This window comes from Mobula birostris, chromosome 3, assembly GCF_030028105.1.
Source record: "Mobula birostris isolate sMobBir1 chromosome 3, sMobBir1.hap1, whole genome shotgun sequence".
Taxonomy (NCBI): domain Eukaryota; kingdom Metazoa; phylum Chordata; class Chondrichthyes; order Myliobatiformes; family Myliobatidae; genus Mobula; species Mobula birostris.
In genome coordinates, this window is record NC_092372.1 from 184,925,641 (window position 1) to 184,952,433 (window position 26,793).

Genomic DNA, 26,793 nt, shown 5'->3' on the forward strand with positions numbered 1-26,793 from the left:
TGAAGGTGGGTTTTTAACCTTTTTTTCTGTCTTTAAAAATATGCTTCTCTTTTGCCCATAGTTAGTACCAAATGTGGACTGCAAATTATAATTCTTTACTCTCTCCCTTCAGGATGTTTTGTAACCATTAAGTGATATCTTTGACTTGGCAACAAGAAGGAAACATGACATCATTGAGTCACAGAGCACCTGCCTTTGCCATAACTGTTAAGTCACTTATCTCTTTTTCTGACTTGCTCATCTTTTTCCCCTCCTGTGAAGCTAAGCCACATGGGGTACCTACTCTCAGTTGTGGCTTCACTCCCCTGAAGAATCATCACCATCACCGTTATCCCAAAGAGAACATCTATGATTGAGCAAGGTTGATTTGAGATACTTGTTTTCTCAGGCCTACCTATTTGGTCATTCTAGTCTCTCTGACAATTTCCCATTTTCTCTCTTTCTGCAAACACTTAAACTGTAGTACCTCTCTAAGGATGCTATACAAAAACAAAATGCTGGAGGAACTCAGCTGGTCAGGCAGCATGTTTGGAAGGTAATTGACATTCAGCGTTTTAGGTTGAGATCTTTCACTTGGACATCATGGTCAGATGAATGGTCTCAATCGGAAACCTCTCTGCTTTGTATTCTAGCATCCCAGCATATTCCAGCATCCTTGTATCTCCATGAAGTCCTCAGCTTTGCATATCTGGTACAATAGCAGCGGCTGGCATTCCAGCTCCAAACCCTGGAGCTCAAACTAATGCTGCTGGAAATGCTTCCTGAATATGTGGTTGTCTGAGTCAATAGGAGAGTCCTTGGCTTCTTGTGACAGGATACATGTTCCAACCAGCTGAGCTGCCCTGTCATTCTTCACCTTGACCTTGAGTAGAAACCTGCTAGAAAATACTTTCAACTGTGTGCCTTACACCAGAATTTTGAACTGAGGCATCACATTTCCAAATCATGTTGAGTCATTCTCACCAACCCCATTTGTATCGCTCTCACCCAAGTTCATACTCAGAGAACCACTGTGTCCCAACTACACTGTGCTTCAGGATGATATCATTTTATACACTCGAGCACCACCAGCTGAACTATCTGTGTTACTTTAAGTGGTAACCGATAATAATATGCTTCCCAATTTGTTAAGATGATGGAATCTTAAAAATAAATTAACTGGATACAGCTAATACAAAAATCATATGACACTAAAAACATTTGATATAAAATCATAGGCCAAGAGTTCACATTCAATTCACTATAGAGCCCAGTGACCGAAATAAATCACCAAAGGTCCAAGTAGAATCTGAAGTTCATCAACGAATAAGTTTTGAATGTTTAAAAACTAAAATATCATGGAATTTAAAAAAACTGTGAATGCTGAAAATATCAAGCATAGCAGTCTGTGGAAATACACAAAGTTAACTTTTCAGATCTATGACCTTTCAAAAAGATGAACACATTGATGCAATTTGCTCAGTGGAATGATGTTAACTACATTCTGCCCTTCTGGTTGGATGTAAAGTATGTCAAGGTATTATCTTGAAGATTAGTGTGAATGTTATTAGCATTTTACTGGCCAATAACGTACCTCAACTAACATCAGGAAATCAACTGAACTGTTTTTTTATATTGCTGCTTGTGGAAGTTTGCTGTGTGTAAGTTGCTGCGTATTTTGTACATTTACAATATTGACTAGATTTCAGAAAGTCCTCTTTGGGACATACTGAAATGTTTAAAAACTTAAACTGCTCATTTTTTATTTCAATACTTCCAACTTAATTTTTAATTATATATTTGCTAGTGTTGTTCAGACTAATCATATTGCTTTTCTTGTAATCTGGAAATCATAACCTTTCAAACAGATCTCCTGTGAGTGGCTTACAAATTCGTTACGATCAGTCAAGTAACAGTGTCTTAGAGAACTTGCCTCCAGTTGCATCCAGCATAGAACAGCTATTAGAAAGACAGTGGAGTGAAGGACAACAGTTTCTTTTTGAACAGGGCGGTCCAAGTGAAGGTATGTATTTATAAATGCCTTCTTTGTTCAGTAATGTTATTTCTCACAAAGAAAATATATTTGTATGTTAAAGAGACAGGTTTTATTCTCCTTGCATTGCCATTTTTTCATAATTTGAACAATATTCCACATATCTGTTTAAAAACTGAATACATCATATTGGTGGCAGTATTCTTCAAGGACTTCACCAGCACACCTAATAGCTAGTTCATATGGTAGTTTTATTTTGAAATCTGTTGCTATTTGCAAGCAGCACACACAAAATGCTGAAGGAACTTAGCAGGTCAAGCCACATCTCTGAAGGGGAATGAACAGATGAAATTCTGAAAAGTCGACTGTTCATTTCCTTTCATAGATGCTGCCTGACCTGCTGAGTTCCTCCAGCATTTTGTGTGTGTTGTTCGATTTCCAGCATCTGCAAAATCTTGTGTCTTTGCTGTTTTCATGGTTTATTAAAGCATCTGACTTCAGTAGGGTATTACTATTTTCACAGATTATGCTCAAAGTATGCCATGACTGTGATGTATGTGGAGCTTTCTACTTACAGCATTGAAATCATTGAAATCCATCTGAGATTTTAAAATTATATCTTTTCATTTAATAGAATGTGAATAAGGGAAACATAATGATCAACTATCTCGTGGTTTTTTCTGTTAACCACACAATAAACCATGTTAATTTGCTATTGTTTTGGGATTTGGTAAAGTTCATCTATTTTAGCTCACCGAGGAAAACATTTTAGATTGTCTATCTCAATAGCATAGTTACACCTAGTATTCCCTGACATCTTTTTTTTAAAATTACTTCAAAGTGCAAATTGTCCATTCCTTGCTACAGCTTTAAAAATTGCATTGATATAGAGGAAATCAGTGCTATGGAACTTGCTAAATCATTGTTGAGAGATTCCTCAGAACTGAACAGCAAACATAATTTCTTCAATGAATACAAAACTTTACCTGATTTTCCTTGAAAATTCCTATCTAAATTGATAATTTTTCATCTTTAAATTGATGGTTGCTTACTTAAAGATTTTGAGTCATGGGTGAACTTCCAGAGATTTCAATTTCCTTTTATTTGACTGTTCTGCTATCAAAATACATATGATCTAAATAAAAAAGCTAAAAACTGCGCTACATAATTACTAAATAAGGTGTATAAATTTACCACCATTCATTTTTCTCTTGGTATATATTTCTTTATTTTTTAATTTTACCTGATTTTGATTTTGTTTTAAATTGCTGCATATAGGAAGTTTTTAAAATGATAGAACATATATGAATTTATATTTAATAAAACAATTTGTGTTTAGAAAAATATTTAGATAAATCTGAGTGCAATGTATCAATATTAAAATAAGTTGATTCACATAACTCTAGCTTTATGGGATTGATGATTTCATTGTTTACAGTGAAATCTTTTAATGCATTTGTACACTATCTATTCTCATGTTTTTGAACATCAATTGAATTTTTCTTTCCAAGTAAATAATCAGTTCCCTTTTAAAAGAAGTGTAGTCATGATTAGCTGTATTGTAAGGTATTTCATGTTATCACAATTCTGTAAAGTAAAAGGTTGTCAAACATTTTTTAACTTATTTGGATGATTATGCTGACACAGCATTTACTTGTTAACAATTCACCAACCAAAGGAAGCAATTTGGGATTATTTACTTCCCTCCTCAGAATCAGGTTTAATATCACATGCCTTTGTTATGAAATTTGTTGTCTTTGTGGCAGTAATACAGTGAAATACATAATGATAGAAAAAAACTGAATCACAGATATATATTAAATAGTTAAATAAGTACAGACAGAGATGAAAAAGTAGTGAGATGAGTTCAATGTCCATTCAGAAATCGAATGACAGAGGGGAAGAAGCGGTTCCTAAAATGTTGAGTGTGTGCCTTCACACTCCTGTACCTCCTTCCTGATAGTAGTCTTGAGAACAAGGCATGAACTAGGTGATGGGGGTCCTTAATGATGGACGACTCTCTTGGATACTATGGAGGCTAGTGCCCATTATAAGGCTGACTAAGTTTACAACTCTCTGCAGCTTATTTTGATCCTGTGCCCCTCTCCCCACCTCCACACCAGATGGTGATGCAGCCAGTTAAAATGCTCTCCACAGTACATTTGTAGAAATTCATGAGTGTTTTGTGGCATACCAAATCTCAAACTCCAAATGAATTATAGTCATTGTCACCCTGCTTTGCAGTTTATCAAAATGTTGGGTCCAGGTTAGATCCTCACAGAGGTTGACATCCAGGAACTTGAAATAGCTCACTCTTTCCACCCCTGGTCCTTTCATGAGGACTGGTGCATGTTCTCTCATCATACCCTTCTTGAAGTCCACAATTATTCCTTTGGACTTACTAACATTGAGTACAAGGTTGTTGCTCTAACACCATTCAAATAGCTAATATATCTCACTGCTGTACGCCCTCTTGTCACCATCTGAAATTTTGTCTACAATAGTTGTATTGTCAGCAAATTTATAGATGGCATTTGAACTGTACTGCCAACAGTCTCCCTTTTAAAACTCCATAACCGTATCATTCTTTATTCCATCATCTAATCTTATCAGTTCCAATTAAAAGCTTCAATTTTTTTCAGGGAGACTTCCTCGGTAGTTACTTCCTGATGCATCTCTAATATATCCTACCATATCTCTGATCTCTTCGTTTAACAAGTGCCCAAGAAGCATACAAATTTCCAGTGATATGGACAAATTTAAAGTCAATCTGTTTTTAAATTCAGTACTTTGTAAAATATAATGAGAACTAAGTGAAAAAGGATCTAGTGCTTTCCCGGTTTATATGACAAATCAACTCAGGCTTCCAGCCAGGTACAGGTATCGATTTTAATCGACATTTCGATGACAAACTCTGCATCTTCATCAGGGATGCAGATGAGCATGTCTAGTTGAGTGTTATGTATAACCCTGTCGTCCATCCCTCCTGATTGGTTAGTCCTTATCTAATCAGGTTTCCGCTGCCCCACTTTGTTTATAATCGAATTCCAGTGGAAATTGCATAGTGGAACCCCGTATCAAAGAGCATAGGTGGTGTATTTGTTAGGGTTAAATGGGCAGTAGCAGAACATTACATTCGCAATGGGATTGCGCAAAACTACTGTGCTGTGCCAATGGCTTTTGGGACTGCCTGGTGAAAGAAGCCATTGAAATAAAATGAGAGAAAGATTTTAACACTGATGAAGGTCTTGCTCCAAGTAAGAACTGGAATTCAGTTATAAACAAGCAGAAACCTGATTGGATGCGGACTAACTAATCAGAGAGATGGACGGCAGTGGTATATACACCACTGGACTAGACATGCCCATGCATCAACCCTGATGAAGATGGTAGAGTTTGTCATCGAAGCATCGGTTAAAGTGGATACCTGTATCTGGCTGGAAGCCTGAAAAGAGTTTATTTGTTATAAAGAGAACTTACTTTTCAGCCTGCATATCCACTTTTAATATTCCACCTATTTTCTTCTATTTTTCCTATGCTTTAAAGAATCTTTCAGCTACTTCTATCCATCCAATTTCCATGAAATATGCAACTTTCTGTTGGCAGGGAATTAATTTTTCTTTCATTTAATTTACCGCTTGAAGTTTGTGATATTGGTGAGATGAATTTGATTCTGTTATTCACAATGATTAACTTTTGTCTTGCAAGTAGTTATGGGAATGTTGAAATCTCTACATCAACTTCAAGTTGAGAATCGCCAGCTGGAGGAACAAATCAAAAGTTTGACAGCTAAGAAGGAACGCCTCCAACTTCTAAATGCTCAGCTCTCGGTACCTTTTCCAGTTGTGAGTTCAAATGCAAGTTTAACAACCCAAATTCACCCATTCACAGTACAAGCTGGTTAGTGATATTCTGCTTTGCATGCTGGTATTTTAATTAGTTCAAAATACTTTAAATTGAACTGATTTGAATAGTGTTGTTTGAAATCTTAAATGTTACCTTGGTGTTCATTTTTGCTGTGTTCTCTTGTAGTCCACAATGCAACATCCTTGAACAGTAGCAAGGGTCCACATCTGAGCAACAGTTTTCTACCTGAAAGCTCACATGCAATATCAAACCAGGTATGTATTTATTTATGAATTTTGCATAGTATTTTCGAATTATTTTATTATTTATTTATTTCAGTCTCTGAATACTGTGTATTTTAAGAGTTTAAGAGCAGGAAACACCACAGTCATTGACTAAATAGTTCTTGATTGCTTGTCTCTTGCTTCTTACCTCCAGTTCTATATTGATGAAAAAAAAATGTTCTCCCTGAATGTCAGTAGTTATGTGCTCCATGTGTAAATGATGTCCAATATTTCCTCTGTTTTCTACCCTAAAATGTACACCCTAATATCTAAACATTGAATGCAAAATTGAGATAGTCATTTCAACAATGCAACCACATTCAATAATAGAATGACTCTCTCTATGCATCTATTTTTTTCACTGATATCAGTTATTTTCAACATTCCTCTGGTAAAAATAAAAACTTTTTTGTTATATGTTCTATTTCTCCATTACCCTCCTCTCCAAATACAACTCCTCCCAACCGTAGCCTGCTGACTCAATGACAATCATCAATCCCTGCATTACTACAGATTTTGGTCCTCTTGTCCCAACTGCTTCCATTATAATTCACAATGCCAACCACTGAGATCTTGCCGACATCTTGCTGAAAAGACTGAATGCCTTATTCCTATCTGCACTAATTTCAGTCTCAAACAACAGAAAATCTTTAGTTGCTGGAAACCTAAGAAACACAGATAAAATACTGGAGGAACTCAGCAGGGCAGGCAGCATCTATGGAAAAGAGTACAGTCAATGTTTCAGGCCAACAGTCCTTCACTTCTGAATAGTCAGTATCCTATTATTCATAAATACAACTCTTCCAAAATGTGATCGGAATCATCAAACACCCCAATGATTGAAAACAACTATTGGACCCTGAGAATGAATTCTACAACAAATTCAGCTTTCTCATAAGTATTTCATGGGCCTCATCCATTATACTTACTTTAAGTCTTGCATTTCAATCATAAGCAGAGCTTTTAGCCCTACTCTGGACTGACCCTCTCATCCCACTCTTTTTTCCAATGTTTTTCTTTTTTCTATACTATTTTTCAATATACAGTGGCATGCAAAAGTTTGGGCACCCCTGGTCAAAATTTCTGTTACTCTGAATAGCTAAGCGAGTAAAAGATGACCTGATTTCCAAAAGGCATAAAGTTAAAGATGACACGTTTCTTTAATATTTTAAGCAAGATTACTTATTTATTTCCATCTTTTACAGTTTCAAAATAATAAAAAAGGAAAAGGGCCTGAAGCAAAAGTTTGGGCACCCTGCATGGTCAGTACTTAGTAACACACCCTTTGGCAAGTATCACAGCTTGTAAATGCTTTCTGTAGCCAGCTAAGAGTCTTTCAATTCTTGTTTGGGGGATTTTGGCCTATTCTTCCTTGCAAAGGCCTTCTAGTTCTGTGAGATTCTTGGGTCGTCTTGCGTACACTGCTCTTTTGAGGTCTATCCACAGATTTTCGATGATGTTTAGGTCAGGGAACTGTGAGGACCATGGCAAAGCCTTCAGCTTGCGCTTCTTGAGGTAGTCCATTGTGGATTTTGAGGTGTGTTTAGGATCATTATCATGTTGTAGAATCCATCCTCTTTTCATCTTCAGCTTTTTTTTTTACAGATGGTGTGATGTTTGCTTCCAGAATTTGCTGGTATTTAATTGAATTCATTCTTCCCTCTACCAGTGAAACGTTCCCCGTGCCACTGGCTGCAACACAAGCCCAAAGCATGATCAATCCACCCCTGTGCTTAACAGTTGGAGAGGTGTTCTTTTCATGAAATTCTGCACCCATTTTTCTCCAAACATAACTTTGCTCATTGCAGCCAAAAAGTTCTATTTTAACTTCATCAGTCCACAGGACCTGTTTCCAAAATGCATCAGGCTTGTTTAGATGTTCCTTTGCAAACTTCTGATGCTGAATTTTGTGGTGAGGCCGCAGGAAAGATTTTCTTCTGATGACCCTTCCATGAAGGTCATATTTGTGCAGGTGTCGCTGCACAGTAGAACAGTGCACCACACTCCAGAGTCTGCTAAATCTTCCTGAAGGTCTTTTGCAGTCAAACGGGGGTTTTGATTTGCCTTTCTAGCAATCCTACGAGCAGTTCTCTCGGAAAGTTTTCTTGGTCTTCCAGACCTCAAATTGAACCTCCACCGTTCCTGTTAACTGCCATTTCTTAATTACATTACGAACTGAGGAAACGGCTACCTGAAAACGCTTTGCTATCTTCTTGTAGCCGCCTTCTGCTTTATGGGCATCATTTATTTTAATTTTCAGAGTGCTAGGCTGCTGCTTAGAGGAGCCCATGGCTGCTGATTGTTGGGACAAGGTTTGAGGAGTCAGGGTATTTATAAAGCTTTGAAATTTGCATCACCTGTCCTTTCCTAATGATGACTGTGAACAAGCCATAGCCCTAACAAGCTAATCAAGGTCTAAGACCTTGGTAAAAGTTATCTGAGAGCTTGAATCTCTTGGGGTGCCCAAACCTTTGCATGGTGCTCCTTTCCTTTCTTTCACTCTAAAATTGTACAAAACAAAAATAATACACTAATCTTGCTTAAAATGTTGAAAAGAATGTTTCATCTTTAACTTTATAACTTTTGGAGATCAGTTCACCTTCTACTCATTTAACTATTCACAGTAGCAGAAATTTTCACCGGGGCACTCAAACTTTTGCATGCCACTGTACATTAGAATAACTTCTTTGAGTTTATGATACTGCATAAATATTTATATCAATTTATTTATTGTCATTGTTAAGTTTCTATTCAAATAAGCTCTTGGTTGAAGTCTGGTTTTCTCATTTTAGGACCGAACTTCCTGTGGACATAGTACTGGCAGTTCTTCTCTTGCCAGTCCAACCACTACTGGACAAAGTCCATCTCTGCAAGGAGTTAACTGTATATCAAGAGCACTGGCTAGTGGCATGCAAACGATGGCCTCCACCATGCCTACAGTGTCTTCAGTTGGTGGGTTGATGGGAACTTTACCGGGAAACCAGCTGGGAGTCAATGGATTTGTTGGTACTTTGAATGGAGTTGTACAGACTCCAGTGTCAATATCACAAAATCCAAGTCCACTGTCGCATGCAACTGTGCCACCAAATGTAACTTTTCCAATATCTACCAATATAACCAACAGGTAACATATTTAAAGTGTTTTTGTCTGACCTTTACAAAGTTGCAATAATAGCAGAAAATACTGGAAATATTCAGTAGGTCAGGCAGTCTTCATGAAAAGAGGAGGAAAATTGGTGTTGTTGCTTGTTGGTTTTCAGAACTAGAACTACCATAAAACTTTATCAAATCTGGCTTGCTCAGGACTTTGGTGCCAGACTAGCACGTTATTCCAAACACTTTTGAATTGCTTTGTTTTTATGAAGTGACCCCATAGTACAATAATTTTTTCAGCAAACCCAGCAAGTTTATAGGGAGTCTGGGAATGGGACTCTGGTGAATCCCAAGGAAGCATGGAAATGAGTCCCTGGTTAGAATCAAGGGAGAACAGGAGGTAATTCGAGGTGAGTTTAACTAGAGTATGGAAAGCAGGATCCCAATGAGTTTAAAAGGTGTGTGGGAATTGGAGCTCCAGTGTACTTCAAATGAACTTGGGAACCAGGGCCCTAAGTATCAAAGGTTAGGGAATTCTGAACAATGGGAGAATGGATTATTGGAGTTTTATTGTAGTTTTGGTTCCAATAAAAGATCAGTAATCTGAAGCATTAACACACACGCAGTCTGACCTGCTGAATATTGCCACAAAGTTTTTATTTCAGATTTTTGGCATCCGATTAGTAGTTTTTCATTTTTCAATTAATCTGGTCAGTCTTGTGAATTTTCTCATAATATTTTTCTTTTTTTTGTAATGGAATGCGTTGAAGCAATTTGGCCTGTCAAATCAATGCATTCTCGGTGCATTTCCATCAGTTCTATTCCCCAGTTTATTTCTCGAATAACTTGTTTTCTATAACCTATTTACTCAAGGGAAACTAAACAATCCCTTATCAATAAGATTTCAGTGAACAAAAAAACACTTAAAAAAACAATTACTAGGTTAGGTGTATACACAGTAAATGATCTCCAGTCCTTCTGCACGTTAGGAATACAGACATCAGAAGAGAGATTAAGATAATTACAATTATAAATGCAGATATAATTACAACATTTAAAGTGTATATGAAGAAGTATTTGGATAGGAATGCTGTACAGGAATATGGGCCTAAGTAAGTAAGTAACTGGGATTAGCATAGATAGGTATAATGGTCTGAGAGGACCAGTTTCTGTACTTACTGTTTTTAAACATGGCAACCTTGACACATCATCCTCTATAAATTTAACTGGGGTGCCTCACAACTTTTAAGTTGATTATACTGTAGGGCTGGAGGTTACATGATGGAGGTTTTGCAGAAACTATAGACCTGATAGGAATAACATGAGTAATCATTTATGTATTTTCTTGTATCAGTAACTATGTAGTAATTTTCCTTGACAATTTCCTTAAGTCCACAACAATCCTGGTTAATCGTCATTCGCTGCTGGCAAAAAGTTAAGGTCTTGTAGCTGCCCAAGGAGCTATATTGGGAGTAACTGGATGTCCTGATGAGGGGGCATTTGTGTCCTGAATCAACTTGTTATGTGATATGTGAAGATTGAAGTGGCACAGAGAGGATGATCTCCTAACTCTCCATCTTTCCACCTCCAGATGTAGAGTTAAGCAAGTTAACAGAACCCTGGTTATGGATGCCTGGTCTCTACAGTCTTCATTCAGTGAAGTGGCCTATCTCCATTACAGCAGGGTCATAAATAAGCCTGCTTCCACAGAAATAAGGCATCCTTCCATTTGTCATATTACAACTTGTGTAGGAAAGCAGCCTGCCCTTGTACAAAATCCTATAGCTCCTTTCAAACTATGAGATAGATGCTCATGAGTGGCAATCTTAGGTTCATTGCAAATATCAGTCTATTCATCAATGGCACCTCATTTTGCTCAGAACCCAGCAGATTGTATGAAAGTAGCTTTTCTCTGTCACTGCTCATAATGCTCCTGGTGGTGTGTGATGCATCAGTGTTACTACCAAGCCTTATCCTGCTATCATGTAATGGATACCGGGCGTCAAGTTACAACAAGAAAAGTCTGTGTGTAGAAGTTTCTAATCATCATTTAGCCTCCATCTGTGTCTTCACAGTGGTTGTCACCTGCACCAAAGATGATTATCATCTATACTCAGCAAACAAATACATAGGACAGCCAGAGTCAAGGTCAAAGGCTCTGTATTCTTGACAATAAACTGTGAGAGGGGCCCCTACATTGGTCATGTCATCTCTTGTCTTTGGTGAAACAAACCTGACAGTTTGCAAACCACCTCCATGTGCATCTGTATCGGATTTCAGAACTGGCAACGAAACCATCCTGTAGGACTTTGTAGATGCATACATGAGGTCTCCAATAAGCTCCCACTTTAGCTTCCCTCTGATGTACCAGATTGCAGCCCTCATGCCCAGTGTATCCTCTCCTGCCCTGATCTGTTGATTTCTCATGTGCTGATCTTTGAATTTGTGTTCTGTATTGTCATCTACACTGAAGTACATCATTATCAGTCTCCTATTTTTCCTCTTTCTCCTTCTCTGGGAATATGGTCAACAGGTACCCATACCCTACATATTGAAAGACAAAACAAAATAAGTTATTCTGTAAGCAGTGATTAAAATAGTTTTATGATGACAGAACACAGATAATAATAGTACTTTCTAGATTGAATCAAAAGGGATGAAATGATCACAGTGAAACATTGTTAGTACCTGACAGATTAGATATTGCCTTCACTCATCAAATTGTTTGGGTCTTGATGGCTCCCCTGCTGCTGAAATTTCATGATGTAATCAATCATGCAAGCCCCTTCCCCGTGGGTTGCACTATCCTATTTCTCATCATCTTTGTCTCAATGGAGGAGACGAAAAATTGTGATCAAAGAATTTGTATTCATCACTTTAGAGACTTGACCATTGTGGGGGATGTAATGAGCAAGAATGGCAATAGTGGTGTGAGCATAGAATCTGTGGGTGCAATCACAAGTGGTGGTTAATTCCTGGAAGAATGAGTTGCCTTTTGAAGAACGATTGCTAAAATTGGTTCCTTGCTTGTCAAAGTGTTTAGCCTGGTCATATCTGGAGTTCCTTGCTGAAAAGACCACTTCCTCATCATTTTTTTTTTTGCCAAACACATTCTCTTTCTTAGACTTTTATGCATATTTTCATTTGGCTGGAGTATTTAGGGACATATTCAATTTGTTGCCTCTGAAGTCTGAAGTTCCCACTTGCCTCAAGACAGCATTTATTGCACTGGTGTCTCAAGAAGAGCAAGATGACCTGCCTTAGTGACTACCAGCTGGTAGCATTTACATCAACAGTAATGATAACGGTTGATTATGGCGTGAGTCAACTTCTGCCTCAGAAATGACCTGGATTCACTCCAATTTGCATACTGTCAGAACAGGTCAACAGCAGATGTTACTTCTCTGTCTCTTTACTCTGTTAGACAACAAGAATTTGTACATCAAGCTATTTTTCATCAACTACTGCTCGGCATTCAACAGTCATCACATCCAGACTTATCAATGAGCTTCAAGACCTTCTGCACCTTCCTCTGCAACTGAGTACTCTACTTTCTCGAGCAGATCTCAATCAGTGAGGATTGGTAATATATCGCCTCTTCGCTGACCATTGACGCAGGTGTACCTCAAGGCTGCATGCTTAGCCTTCTGCTCTACTGTGATTAAGAACAGCTCCAATGGCATCCTCAAATTTTCTAATGACACTCCTGTTGTTGGACAAATCACAGGTGGTCCTGAGTCAGCATGCTGGAGTAGATAGGTCACCTGGTTGAGTGGTGCTGCAAAAACAACCTCTCACTCAACTTCAGCAAAACTTAAGACCTGATTTTTGACTTCAGGAAGGGGAAGGAGCGCAAAGATGCACCTGTATACATTGGTGGAAAGTCAATAGCATTAAATTTCTCAGTGCTAACATATTGGATGACCTGTTCTGGGAAAGCACATTGGTGCAATCACAAGGGAAGCATGCCAGTGTCTATACTTAGGAGGTTAAGAAGGTTGGGCTTTTCATCAAACAGTAACAAACCTATAGGTGTACTGTTGAAAGTATCCGGACTCACTGCATCATGGTCTGGTGTGGCTGTTCAAATGCACAGCAATGTAAAAAGCTGCAGGGAGTAGTGGACTCTGCCCAATGCATCATGGACACATCCCTCCCCATCACTGGTCGTACTTACAGGAGGTGTTGCCTCAAATAGGCAATGTCGATTATCAAAAGTCCCCACCATCGGGACTATGCCATCTTTTCATAGCTATCATCAGGCAGGAGGTATAGAAACCTGAATTCCCATAATACCAGGTTCAAGACCACCTATTTCCTTCAACCATTTTGTTCTTAAACCATCTGGCAAAACCCTAATCACTACAGCTTAGCAACATTATGACCATTTTGACTGTTTTGCACTGAAATGAACTTAGTTTTGTAATTGTTTTTTTCATAAAAATTGTACTTAATTTATGTTCTTGTGAATGCTGCTTATATGGTAGTATTTGCTTGTGATGCTGCTGCAAGTAAGTTTTTCATTGTACCTGTACATATATGTACTTGTGCATATGACAATAAACTCAACTTGGACCAACTTGTTGAACCTTCACTGTCCTCAGCCACTTGCATTCTATTATTTGAGACCTGCACTGGCTCTCAATTCCCCAACTAGTTCAAGACCTTAATTCTGCTTTCACAAAACTTTTCAACACACTCCTGACATTATAGTCGTCTGTACAACTATCTAATATCTATTTTAAAAGGGGTTTCTTTCTCCCTTGGTAGTTTAGCATTTTTAATCCTATGATGTTTTATGAGATGTATCTACAGTATACATAAAAAGGTTCTCATTCCTTACTGAAGCCAGTAACCAGTTCCAGAAGCCAGATCCTCAGCTTCCTCAATGGTTTTAAACTAATATCTGTTCTTCATATCTCAGCCATGTTATTTGTCTATAGCGGGGGAGTATAACAGCCGACCTCGTGTTTTGAGATGAACATTCCAAAATGTTTATATTGACAGAGCAAGTGGATTGGGAGATGAAAACTAACCTTCAGTTTCATTATTTGCTTGGAGTGTTGAACCATTAAATGCTAGAACATGACAAAAACTAACTGCAAATGGTTTATTTATTATACTTTACCAATGAATAAACTGTAAAATTAGCAGAAGAAAAAAAATACTGGAAATACCAGCTACCTAGTCTGCCTATGTTGTCAAACTGCCAGATTTGTATTTTGAAAGCAAACCTGTCTTTAGATTGGACGCTGATTATTAAGATCTTCTGTGCTGTTCCCCAATGTAACATGTTATTTCCACAAAAAAAAACTTCAAATCAATAGCTTTTTGTGGTGTGGAATCACATAGCAAGATCTATTTGTTTCAAGGACCATCAAAAAGGTCATTGTGGATTGGACGTATGCAACTTGATTAGGATTTTACTAATATTTACCAAATATCGTAAAAGACAACATAAATCTTTCAGGTTTTCCAAAAAATCCAATCCAGGTAACCACTTTACAAAGGCATGAGTTAAGAATTAGAACAAACAAAAACTACAAATGTTGGATATCTAAAACACAAACAGAATTCTGGAAGTACAAGCAGGTCAAGCAGCATCTCAAAATAATCAATAGCAAGGGCCCCTGCTCAGAATGTAAAAGTGAAAAAAACATACTAAGTAAGCATGATCTGTAGAACTTCAGACACCCATATTGCCTTATTTTCTCAAAAAAAAAGTGCCTAATTATGGGGCCCAAATTTTAACATTAAATTGTAGAAAATTCAAATGTATTGTTACTTCACCTTGAAGGATGTTGAATTGAACAAGATCCTCAGAGAGAATGGTCCGTTCAAAATTCTAAAATGGTTAAGAATTTGCTGTTGCATCAAAGTTTTAAATTTTAAGCATCTTCTAATAAAAATAAGTGGTCTTTGTATTTCTATTTTAATGTGTGTGTGTGTGTCTTACATATAGTATTCTATATCTACAAAATATTTTTGTTTTATAGCATGCCAGGACTGAACTTACTTTCTGAGCAACAGAGACAATTGTTACTCCAACAACAACTTCAACAATTGTTACCATCCCAGCAACTCACTCCAGTAAGATTATTGTTTTATCACTTACAACGTTCATGAGTAAAATGGCTTACTTGATTTATAGCTTGCTTTGTTACATTTACATCATAAAAACATACAACACAAGGGGAAGCATTCAGCCAATTTGATCCATTCCAATCAAGAAAGAGTTCCCCACTGAAACCTGTTAGCCCTGAATGCCACTGCTCTCTAAGTATGGATCAAGTACTTGAATATAATGAAGGCATTGGCCTCTACAGCCTATCTGGCAATGAGTTTGACACTACTAATAGCATCTTAATTTCTCTTCTACTTATTTGACCAATTAGTAAAATCTATCCCCCCACCTTACTTTCAGCATAAGGCTATCGAATCATCCACATTTAGTCCTTATAGGCCTTTTTTGATTTTGTGTATATCAATTAAAACTCCACTCTGTCTCATCTGTTCCAAAGAAAATAACCCAAGCCTGTTCAACCTTTCATGACAACAGAGCGGTGTGGTACTTGTGTTGCAACACCAGCAGTCAGTGTACTAAACAATTGACTGAGAGTTATATTGCATCATGGCAACTGTGTAATTTAAATTCAATTTATCAAATAAAACCGGAATTTAAAAAGAATAATATAAATTATGGTAAATATAGAATTGCTGTTTCATTGCATAACCCCATCTAGTTAATTAATGTCCTTCAAATAAAATCTGCATTGTCAGGCCTATGTGACTAAAATTTCACCTGTATGGTTAACTGTTAACTGCCACCTCAGTTCAATGGTAATTAGCAATGTCCAGTTCCCACAAAGACATAGAAAAAAATTCTTCCTCTGCACCTTCACAATGTTGCTGTCACTGAAGTTGCATTTAGATAATGTTGCCCACATTTAGCAAATACAAAGCCTCAAATAATAAAGCAACCAAAGCTCTTTCAGTGACCTTGTTGACCTGGCCTGTTATCCTTAAGACCCTGTGCATTTCCATGTCTTTGAGGATCCTTGTATGTATACACCTAGATTCAATTCCTCCACAGCTCTCCCTTGCTTTGTTCTATTACCATATTGCTTTACCTCAGCCACTTTTGTTACAAACTGACTAGAACATTTATATGTCTTAGCAGTTTAAAAGTTTCTTCTTTGCTGTCAGTGACATGGTGATTTTTGTTTCATGTTCCTTGCTTTTAAGTTTAAATCAATATAATTCAGGTGTCCTTCAGTTAGCAAAGAGAATACCTTCCTAAATAACTCATTATTATGAAAAAATTCTGTTGCAGAGAGTATAGTAAACATGCAACTTTTGCAGGAGATACTAATTGCCATGATGACAAGGAAAAAGTCAGCTACTCAATCACCTCCCAGTAAAGGTGCAATAAATCAAGAGCAATCCACTCTTGTTTGGACAGGCTGAAACATACAAACTGAACTTTGCAAATTATTGGCTGTTCTTGCCAGACGGGTGCTGAGCAGTTTCCCCCATTTTGAAGAGCTTGTTTACTTCAGATTCCTTCTATTAACCTGATAACAATGATTGTTAAATCTTATTGGTTTTCATCAACCTGTGTTTTAAAAGACAGTTTCCAAATGTGTTCTTTACCATTTGTTGTAGTAAGCAGAACAGATGAAGAAACCCTTTATATCCTTGTAAAGATTTATTAAGTTAATAATTATTAACAGGGTTTGACCTATATTTTGGAAAGAGACTAAATGCTGAGTCCTGTGGTAAAATTTAACAATCTCAGAACTTGTCATCCAATGTGATTTACTCGGATGTTGCCTGGACTTGGGGGACTGAGTTACGAGGAGAGGTTGCTTGGACCAGGAATTTATTTCCTGGAATGTAGGAGATTGAGGAGTGACCTGATAGAGGTATATAAGATCATGATGAACATGGATGAGGTGAAAGCCTTTGTCCCAGGGAAGGTGACTAAAAGCAAGAGAGCATAGGTTTAAAATTGGAGGCAAGAGATTTAAAAGGGCATCAGGGGTAGCTTCTCCACAGAAAGGATGGTGCATATTTGGAGTAAGCTGCTAGAATTAGTAATCGATACTGACTCATTAATAGTATTTTAAAACATCTAGATAAGTAATTAGATAGGAGAAATTTAGAAGACTATGGGCTAAGCGTGGGACTCGCTCACAGAGCAACATAGTTGGCATGGATGACTTGGGTCAAAGGGCCTGCCTCCATGTTTTATGTCTCCATAACTTTGCTTGCTGACGCTGAGGTAATTTCAGATCGATCTGGTTTTTTTGCTTAATTGGATCCCATGCTCTTGAATGGTATACAAGGAGGGATCCTGTCGAAATCTATGCTATACTCCATTTAGAATAATCAAACACATTCTCATTGACTCTGTTTGTAACCTTGTCTAGAAATGCAGTTCCTTTATTATATCCATGCTGTTTATCCTTAATTAGGGTCTTTTTATTCTGGTGTTTCTTACACATTTGAACAATGTTAACTACAAGGCAAGGTGCATATTTACAAATCACTACAAAGCTGGAACCATTTTCTTTTAATTTATCAGTCAATAAATTAGAACAATGGTAGTGTGCACATCTGAGCTCAGTGATCAATTATGCAGCAAAGTCAATTTACTCAGAAAAATCTGCTTAATGAACAAAGCAAACATTGTGATGGACTTGCAGCAATCCATCTGAAATGCAGAGAATGGAGGATAGTTCCAATTAAATTACATGCAGAAAATCATTATCAGTCACATGCAGAATTTCACACACTAACTCAGGATAGCATTCTCACTATATGCAGTCTCCTGTGTGTGTATATATCTTTTTTTTTTGCTTAGAGATTGACATTGCAGATCAAAAGATTAACTTTGAAGTGCTTGGGTTCAGTACTACTCCATTGGGGTATTACACCAGGTTTAACAGTAGCTGTTGACCTGACTTAAGAGAACATAGATGCTGTTGTCCATTTCACAAAAGCATTTCAAATGTTGCCGAAAAGCTCGGTGTAAAGACATAATAGTGAATGTAAAGGTTTTTTATTCCTTTAGTTAACAGGTAAGGTTCATCCAGGTAGTGTAAACATCTGCAGTGGACCAAATAATGATCAGTATCTTGGATGTGACAACCAATTTCATATTGCTTGTTCCACATTCCAACATCAACAATATCCATTGATGTAGAGTATTTAATGTGGAAAGTATAAAACGAGGCTTTAGAATAATGGTAACAACACAGAAGGCAGCCACTAATAGTGACTCCATTTAAAAGCAATCCAGCTGTTGCTACTACTGTGTCTTACTGAGTCTTCTCTTTATTTTTCCAGCTGTTTAAACATTTCCTTTTTAAATCTTAAATTGAATCTTAACTCCACGTAGTGCCTTGCCATTACTGTCCAGATCTTAACTTCTGACTGCATTAAAAAATCCTGTTTTTCATTCTTTTACTATCACCTTTATTGTTCTTTCATCCTGCTCCTTCTGACACTCCGAACAGTCCCTTCTCTCTGAACTGTTCATGATTTTTACTTCTGTCTGATCTGCCTAAAACATCCAAAACAATAACCTCACCCTCTCTGGTCTATAATCCCTCATCCTTGAAGGACTAGGCATATATCTCCTGTGCCTTAGTACCTTTCCTTAAGTGTGTCCATCAGAACTGCACGCACATAGCTGAGCTAGAGTTTTAAAAAGATTCATTGTGACTTTCCTGCTCTTATTTTTCACGTCTTGGTTTATAGACCCTAAAACCATCTCCCTTCTCTTGAATTCTAGAAATAACCTTTCTATATATGTTCTTGCACTTTTAATTTTATGGCCTTCAATCTCGATGGTAAGTCGATAACATGGCATCTTATGAAATATATCTTAGAAGTTCATTTATATAATATTCAGAGTCATCAACCTGACTGTAATCTGTAGGCATAAGCCCTGAATCTAATAAATAGAAAAATTATGGCCTGGACTTCTACAACTTACTCTCTTCCTTACAATGAATACAGGACAGGCCCTTCAGCCTAAAATTGTGCTGAACTTATTCACCTGACTCCTAATTAATCTAATCCATTTTCCCTAACCATATTACCATACATCTTCCTTTCCTGCATCTATCTAGTAGTCTACTAAACACTTTTGCATTACCTGCTTCAACCACCAGTCTTGGCAGTGCATGCTGAATCCCTACCAATCTTTGTATTTTTAAAAAAACTGGCCTCACATATTTCCTTTTTGCTTCCCATCCCCCCTTGTCCACCCCCCCCCCCCAACCTTAAAAACATGCCCTCTAGTACCAAACATTTTTAATCCTGGGAAAAAGATGCTGATTTTCTATCTACGCATTTGAATAATTTTAGCCTCAGCCACCAGAGGAAGCTGCTCCAACTTGTCTTATCTCTCCTCATAACACATACTCTAAACCAGTCAGTAGCCTGATACATCTCCTCCACATCCTCTCCAAAGTTGTCTGACCAACGCTTTATAAAGCCTCAGCATTACATCCTTGTTTTTGTATTCTAATTCTCTTGCAATAAGTGCTAATGTTGCATTTGTCTTCCTTACCACCAACTCAACCTACAAGTTAACCTTTATGGAAACCTGCACAAGGATTCTCAAGTTTCTTTGCACCTCTGATTTCTGAATTTTCTCCCATTTACACCTTTATTCTTTTCTGCCAATGTGCATGACCATGCACTTCCCTACAGTATATTCCATCTACCACTTATTTGCCCATTCCCCCAATCTGTGTAAGTCCTTCTGCGCGCAGCTTCCTCAACACTACCTACCCCCTCCACCTATACGTTTGTATCATCCGCAAACTTGGCTACAGAGCCATCAATTCCTTCATCCAAGTCACTGATATATAATGTGAAAAGAAGAGATCCCAACACCGACCCTTGTGACAACATCGCTAGTCACCAGCAACCAACCAGAAAAGAGCCCGTTTATTCACACTGCTTGCCTCCTGCCAGCCAGCCAATCTTCTATCCATGTTAATATCTTTCCTGTAATACCATGAGCTCTTGTTAAGCAGCCTCATGTGCAGCACCTTGTCAAAAGTCTTTTGAAAATCCAAGTAAACAACATCCTCTGAATCTCCTTTGTCTATCCTGCCTGTTATTTCCTCAAAGAATTCCAACAGAATTGTCAAGCAAGAGTTTTCCTTGAGGAAACCATGCCGACTTTGGCCTATTTTATTGTGTGTCTGTTAAGTACCCTGAAACACTATCCTTAATAATAAGCTCCAATGTCTTTCCAAACTACTGAAGTCAGACTAACTGGCCTATGATTTCCTTTCTTCTGCCTGCCTCCCTCCCTTCTTAAAGAGTGGAGTGGCATTTCCAGTTTTCACATCCTCTGGAACCATTCCCGAATCTAGTGAATCTTGAAAGATAATTACTAATGCCTCCATAATCTCTTCAGCTGCCTCTCTCAGAACCCTAGGGTACAGCCCATCTGGTCCACGTGTCTTGCCTACCTTTCAACAGCCATTGCTGTCCTGCCAACATCCCTTCCAATTAACTTTGGCCAGCTCCTCTCTCATGCCTCTTTAATTCCCTTTATTCCATTGTAATACTAATATACCTGATTTTAGCTTCTCCCTCTCAAACTGCAGAGTGAATTCTTTCATATTATGATCACTGTCTCCTATGGGTTCCTTTATCTTAATCTCCCTAATCAAATCTGGTTCATGACACAACACCCAATCCAGAATTGCCTTTCCCCTTGTGGATTCAAACACAAGCTGCTCTAAAAAGCCATCTCGTAGGCTTTCTACAAGTTCCCTTCCTTGGAATCCAGCACCAACCTTATTTTCCCCAGTTTACATGCATATTGAATGTTTACATGCCTCTGCTGTCTACCATTGTAATTTGTAGCCCACATCCTGACTACTGTTCAGATGCCTGAATATGACTACCATCAGGGTCTTTTTACCCTTGTGTTTTTTTTAGTTACCCATATTTGAAGGTGTCATATTTGAACCCACAAGGATTCTACATCTTCAGATCCCATGTCATGTCCAAAGATCAGATTTCATTTTTTCACCAACAGAGCCTCCCACCTACTCTGCCTACTTTCCTGTCCTTCTGATACACATTGTATTCTTGATGTTAAACTCCCAACTACAATCTTCTTTCAACCATGACTTAGAGATGCCTACAACATCACACCTGCTAATCCCTAACTGTGCTACAAGATCGTCTACCTTATTTCATATACAATGTGCATTCAAATATGACACCTTCAGTTTTGTTTTCATCACCCTTTTTGATTTTAGCCCTCCCGTTACACTTCAGTTTATCCCACTCACTGCATGCATATTGAAATTTTACATGCCTTTTCTGTCTTTCCTTCCTCACAGTCTTCTGCATCTAGTTGTATACCAACTACCCCATCTCAGCCCTATCAATCTGATTCACATTCCTCAGCCAAATTAGTTCAAACCCTCCCCCACACTCTAGCAAACCTGCCTGCAGGTTCATGTGTAACCCATCCTTTTTGTACAGGTCATACCTTCCCCAGAAATCTGAAACACTGCCCCTGCACCAGTTCTTTTACTGCACATTCATCTGCCAAATCATCCTATTCTTAACCTCAGTGGCATGTGGCACCAGCAGCTATCCAGAAATTACTATCCTGGAGGACCTGCTTTTCAGCTTACAGCCTATATTCTCTATATTCTCTCTTCAGGACCTCCTCTCTTTTCCAATCTAGGTTGCTGGTGCCAATATGTACCATGACTTCCGGCTGTTCTCCTTCCCACTTTAGGATGCCGTGGACCCGATCCGAGACATCCCTAACCCTAGTTCCTGGGAGGAAACATACTATCCAGGTCTCTTTCACCTCCACAGAATCCACTGTCTGCTCCTCTAATTATGGAATTCCCTATCACTATTATACTCATCTTCTCTCTTCTTCCCCCCCCCCCCCACCCACCTCCACTGCCTTCTGCACCACAGCCAGACTCTGTGCCAGAGACCTAGTTGGTGTGGCTTTCTCTTGTTCTCTTGATAGGACCTACCCTACATAAATCTTTGCTGACTGTTTCTAATTAGGCCATGCTTCTCCAAATAATCATAAATCTTATCCCTAAGAATCTTCTCCTTTAGCTTTCCTACCACTGACTGATTTATAATTTTCTAGATTACTCCTATTTCCCTTCTTGAACAAAGGAACAACATTAGCTATCCACCAGTCCTGCAGCACCATACCCATGACTAGCAGAAATACAAAAATTTTGGTCAAGGCCCCAGTTTTCTTCTCTCTGAACAACATGTATATCTTATCAGGCCCTAGCGACTTATTAACCTTAACGTTTTCAAGAGATCGAACACTATCTCTTTCCTAAACTTGAAATGCCCTAGCAATTTAGCATTTTCCACTCTGATCTCACTGTCCTTTACGTTCTTCTCCTTGGTAAATACCAACGCAAGAGTACTCATTTAGGATGTCACCTACATCCTCTGCCTCTTAAGCACATTCTGTCCATTATCCTTGAGTAGTCCTACTCTCTCCTTAGACATCATCTTGCTCTTGATGTGTGCAGAATGTATTTGGCACTTCCTTTAATTCTATCTGCTAAGGACTTTTCATGACTCCCTTCTAGCTCTCCTAAGTCCTTCCCTGAGTTCCCTTGTGGCTCCTTCATAGTCCTCAAGTGCCCTGTTTGATTCCAGCTTCCTAAGCCTTAAATACACTTTCTTCTTCTTGACTAAATTAACCCCCTGTCTAGTCATCCATTGTTTCTGTACTTTGCCATTCTTTTTCCTTCCCTGTTACTGGAACAAACCAGTCCAGAACTTCCATAAGTGTTTTGGAGGTGTGCTGCCTGGATTGGGTGCTGTATCAACTTTAAATCATAGTTATGAAGTTGTACAGCATAGAGGCGGGCCCCTTTAGCACATTCATGCTGTCCTTTTTGGCTATCTATCCTAATTTCATTTGCCTGTATTTAGACCTTCTATCTCTCTAAATGCCTTTTAAATATGGTGATTGTATTCACAATGTGTACTAGCAGCCTGTTCCAGACATCAGTTACGCCCATGTAAGAAAAAATAGTGCCCTTCAGAACCCATGAGATCTCCTACCTTTCACCTTAAACCTATGTCATCTTGTCTTTGATAATCCTGCGATGGGAAAATATTCTGAACATTTTCCCCATCTTTGCATCTTATAATCTTATACAGTACCATTCAGTAAATACAGCTAGCTTTTCTGCCCTCTCCCCTTACCATATTTAGCCTATCCAGAACTTGAATCTTTACTGATGCAGTAGTAGCATCATCTTCCTTGATGTATACTGATGTAAGGTACTTGTTTCGTACCTCCACCTCCATGAGTTCCTGGACTCTGACCCCATTCCTCTTAACTGTTTGTTCATATGACTTTGGATGCATTTGCAAATCAAGAGTCTTTTCTCATGTGCTTTTTGCCTCTTCCATTTTTACTTTTCCTCTGAACATTCTGTAATCAGCCTAATTCTTGGTTGTGTAACAATCTGCAATCGCAAATGCTCTTTCTTTTCAACATCTATTTTTAAGTCAGTTTTATCATCATAGAACTCTTCCTTTAATTTCTTTTTCCTCATTCCTCATGGGAATATATCTGACTATAATTAGAACCTCTCCAGTTTAAAGGTTTTCTGATGTTTAAGTGCAATCTTGTGTCTCAGTTTTAATTCCACTTTACCTGAACTAGACCACTTCTCACTCCATGGATGTTGGCCCATCTCCAATTAATTATTTTCACCTTGGAGAGACCGACAATGGTGCGAGAAAGTTTGTGAACCGTGTAGAATTTTCTCTGTTTCTGCATTACTATAACCTAAAAGCTCATCAAATCATCACACGTCCTAAAACTAGATAAAGAGAACCCAATTAAATAAATAACACAAAAAGGTTCTACTTGTTCATTTATTTATTTAGAAAAATGATCCAATATTACATGTATTTGTTGGGAAAAAATATGTGAACCTTTGTTTTCAGAAATGAGTGTGACCCCTTTGTACAGCAATAACTTCAACCAAATATTTCTGGTAACTGTTCCAGTCTGGCACATTGGCTTGGAGGAATTTTAGACCATTCCTTCTTACAAAACTGCTTCACCTCTGGGATCTTGGTGGGCTTCCTTGCAGGAACTGCTTGCTTCAGATCCTTCCACAACATTTCTATAGGATTAAGGTCAGGACTTTGACTCGACCATTCCAAAACACAGATTTTCTTCTTTTTAAACCATTTTGTTGTTGATTTACTCTTGTCTTTCAGATCATTGTCTTATTGCATCATCCAGCTTCTGTGAAGCTTCAGGTGATGGACTGCTATCCTGATATTCTTCTGTTAAATGTCTTGATACAATTTTGAATTCAATGTTCCCTCAACGATTACAATCTGTCCAGGTCCTGAGGAAGCAAAGCAGCCCCAAACCATAATGGTTCTTTCACCATGCTTCACAGTTGGGATGAGATTTTGGTGTTAATGTGAAGTGCCCTTTTTCCTCCAAACATAGCAATGTGGATTTCTGCCAAAAAGTTTAACTTTGGTCTCATCTGTCCACAGAACATTCTTCCAGAAGCATTGTAGAACATCCACGTGGTCTTTCGCAAACTTGAGAAATGCAGCAATGTTTTTGTTTGAAGAAAATGGTGTCCTTCCACGAACATCATTCTTGTTCCATGTTCTTCTTATAGTGGACATTGGAGCAAGACTTCAGCAAGTTCTTGAGATGTCTGCAGGTCTTTTTGCTGTCACCCTTTGAGTTCTTTTTCACCTTCTTCAGCATTGCACATACTTTTGGTGTGTTCTTTGCAGGATGCCCACTCCTAAGTGAAAGTAGCACTAGTACTGAATTTCCTCCATTTGTAGACAATATCTCTTACTGTGGGCTGGTGAACACTCGGTTCTTTAGAAATGTTTTTGTAGCCTTCTCCAGCTTCATACTTCTCCACAATTCATCTTCTAAGGTCCTCTGAAAGTTGTTTTGATCGAGGCATGGTGCACATAAACAGATCTTTCTTGAGAAGAGCAGGTTCAGTCAGTAACCTGCTTTTGTGTATTTTTTATAGGGTAGTGTACCCCTACAACCCACATTTACAATCTCACTCATTGATTGGAACACCTTACTACTAATAACTTATATAGAAGGCATTACCCCAGAGGTTCACATACCTTTTCCAACAAATCATGTATTATTGGATCATTTTTTTTCAATAAATAAATTAACAAGTCTAGTGTTTTTGGTTTTATTTATTTTATTGGGTTTTCTTTATCTAGTTTTAGAACCGAGATGAAGATCTGATCACGTTTTATTTATGCTGAAACAGAGAACATCCTACAGGATTCACAAACTCTCTTGCACCACTGTATACTCTTTTCCATTGCTATTCTAAATCTCACAATATTCTGACTGTTTACTTGATGTTACTCTATTGGCACCTTGCTCTATTTGGGCCAATGCATTTCTCAAAACCAAATCCAAAATCCACTATTTAAGAAGGGTGGGAGGCAGCAGAAAGGAAACTATAGACCTGTTAGCCTGACATCAGTGGTAGGGAAGTTGTTGGAGTCGATTGGTAGTGATGAGATTACAGAGTACCTGGAAGCTCATGACAAGATAGGCCAAAGCCAGCATGGTTTCCTGAAAGGAAAATCCTGCCTGACTAACCTGCTGCAATTTTTCGAGGAAATTACAAGCAGGGTAGACAAAGGAGATGTAGTAGGTGTGGTATACTTGGAATTTTTAGAAGACCTTTGACAAGGTGCCACACATGAGGCTGCTTAGCAAGATAAGATCCCATGGAATTACAGGGGAGTTACTAGCATGGGTGGAGCATTGGCTGATCGGCAGAAAATAGAGAGTGGGAATAAAGGGATCCTATTCTGGCTTGCTGCAGTTACCAGTGGAGTTCCACAGTGGTTGGTGTTGGGACCACTGCTTTTCACGATGTATGTCAATGATTTGGACTATGGGACTAATGGATTTGTGGCTAAATTTGCCAATGACACAAAGATAGGTGGAGGAGTGGGTAGTGTTGAGGAAACAGAGAGCCTGCAGAGAGACTTGGATAGTTTAGGGGAATGGGCAAAGAAGTGGCAAATGAAATACAATGTTGGAAAGTGTATGGTCATGCACTTTGGTGGAAGAAATAAACGGGCAGACTATCATTTAGATAGTGAGAGAATTCAAAATGCAGATATGCAAAGGGACTTGGGAGTCCTTGTGCAGTATACCCTAAAGGTTAACCTCCAGATTGAGTCGATGGTGAAGGTGGCGAATGCTCTATAAGGCGCTCGTGAGTCCACACTTGGAGTATTGTATGCAGTTTTGGGCTCTTTATTTTAGAAAGGATATACTGACATTGGAGAGATTCGGAGAAGATATGATTCCAGGAATGAAAGGGTTACCATATGAGGAACATCTGGCAGTTCTTGGGCTATATTCCCTGGGGTTCAGGAGAATGAGGGGGGATCTCGTAGAAACACTCCGAATGTTAAAAGGCCTGAACAGATTACATATGGCAAAGTTATTTCCCATGGTAGGAGAGTCTAGGACAAGAGGGCATGACTTCAGGATTGAAGGAC

General features: G+C 38.4%; 1 protein-coding gene across 7 annotated transcripts in view; it reads left to right on the top strand.

Moving 5' to 3' along the window:
- The window catches only part of mllt10 (MLLT10 histone lysine methyltransferase DOT1L cofactor), a 288,280-nt gene that overhangs the window by 241,239 nt on the left and 20,248 nt on the right, over nucleotides 1-26,793 (top strand). For 6 of the 7 annotated variants that reach the window (XM_072253815.1, XM_072253813.1, XM_072253811.1 and 3 more), the window contains 5 exons: nucleotides 1,848-2,002; nucleotides 5,681-5,872; nucleotides 6,005-6,093; nucleotides 8,895-9,226; nucleotides 15,192-15,285. In XM_072253815.1, coding sequence (XP_072109916.1) covers nucleotides 1,848-2,002; nucleotides 5,681-5,872; nucleotides 6,005-6,093; nucleotides 8,895-9,226; nucleotides 15,192-15,285 — 862 coding nt within the window. The remainder of the gene's footprint in view (nucleotides 1-1,847; nucleotides 2,003-5,680; nucleotides 5,873-6,004; nucleotides 6,094-8,894; nucleotides 9,227-15,191; nucleotides 15,286-26,793) is intronic. The other variant, XM_072253812.1, reaches the window with a different exon arrangement.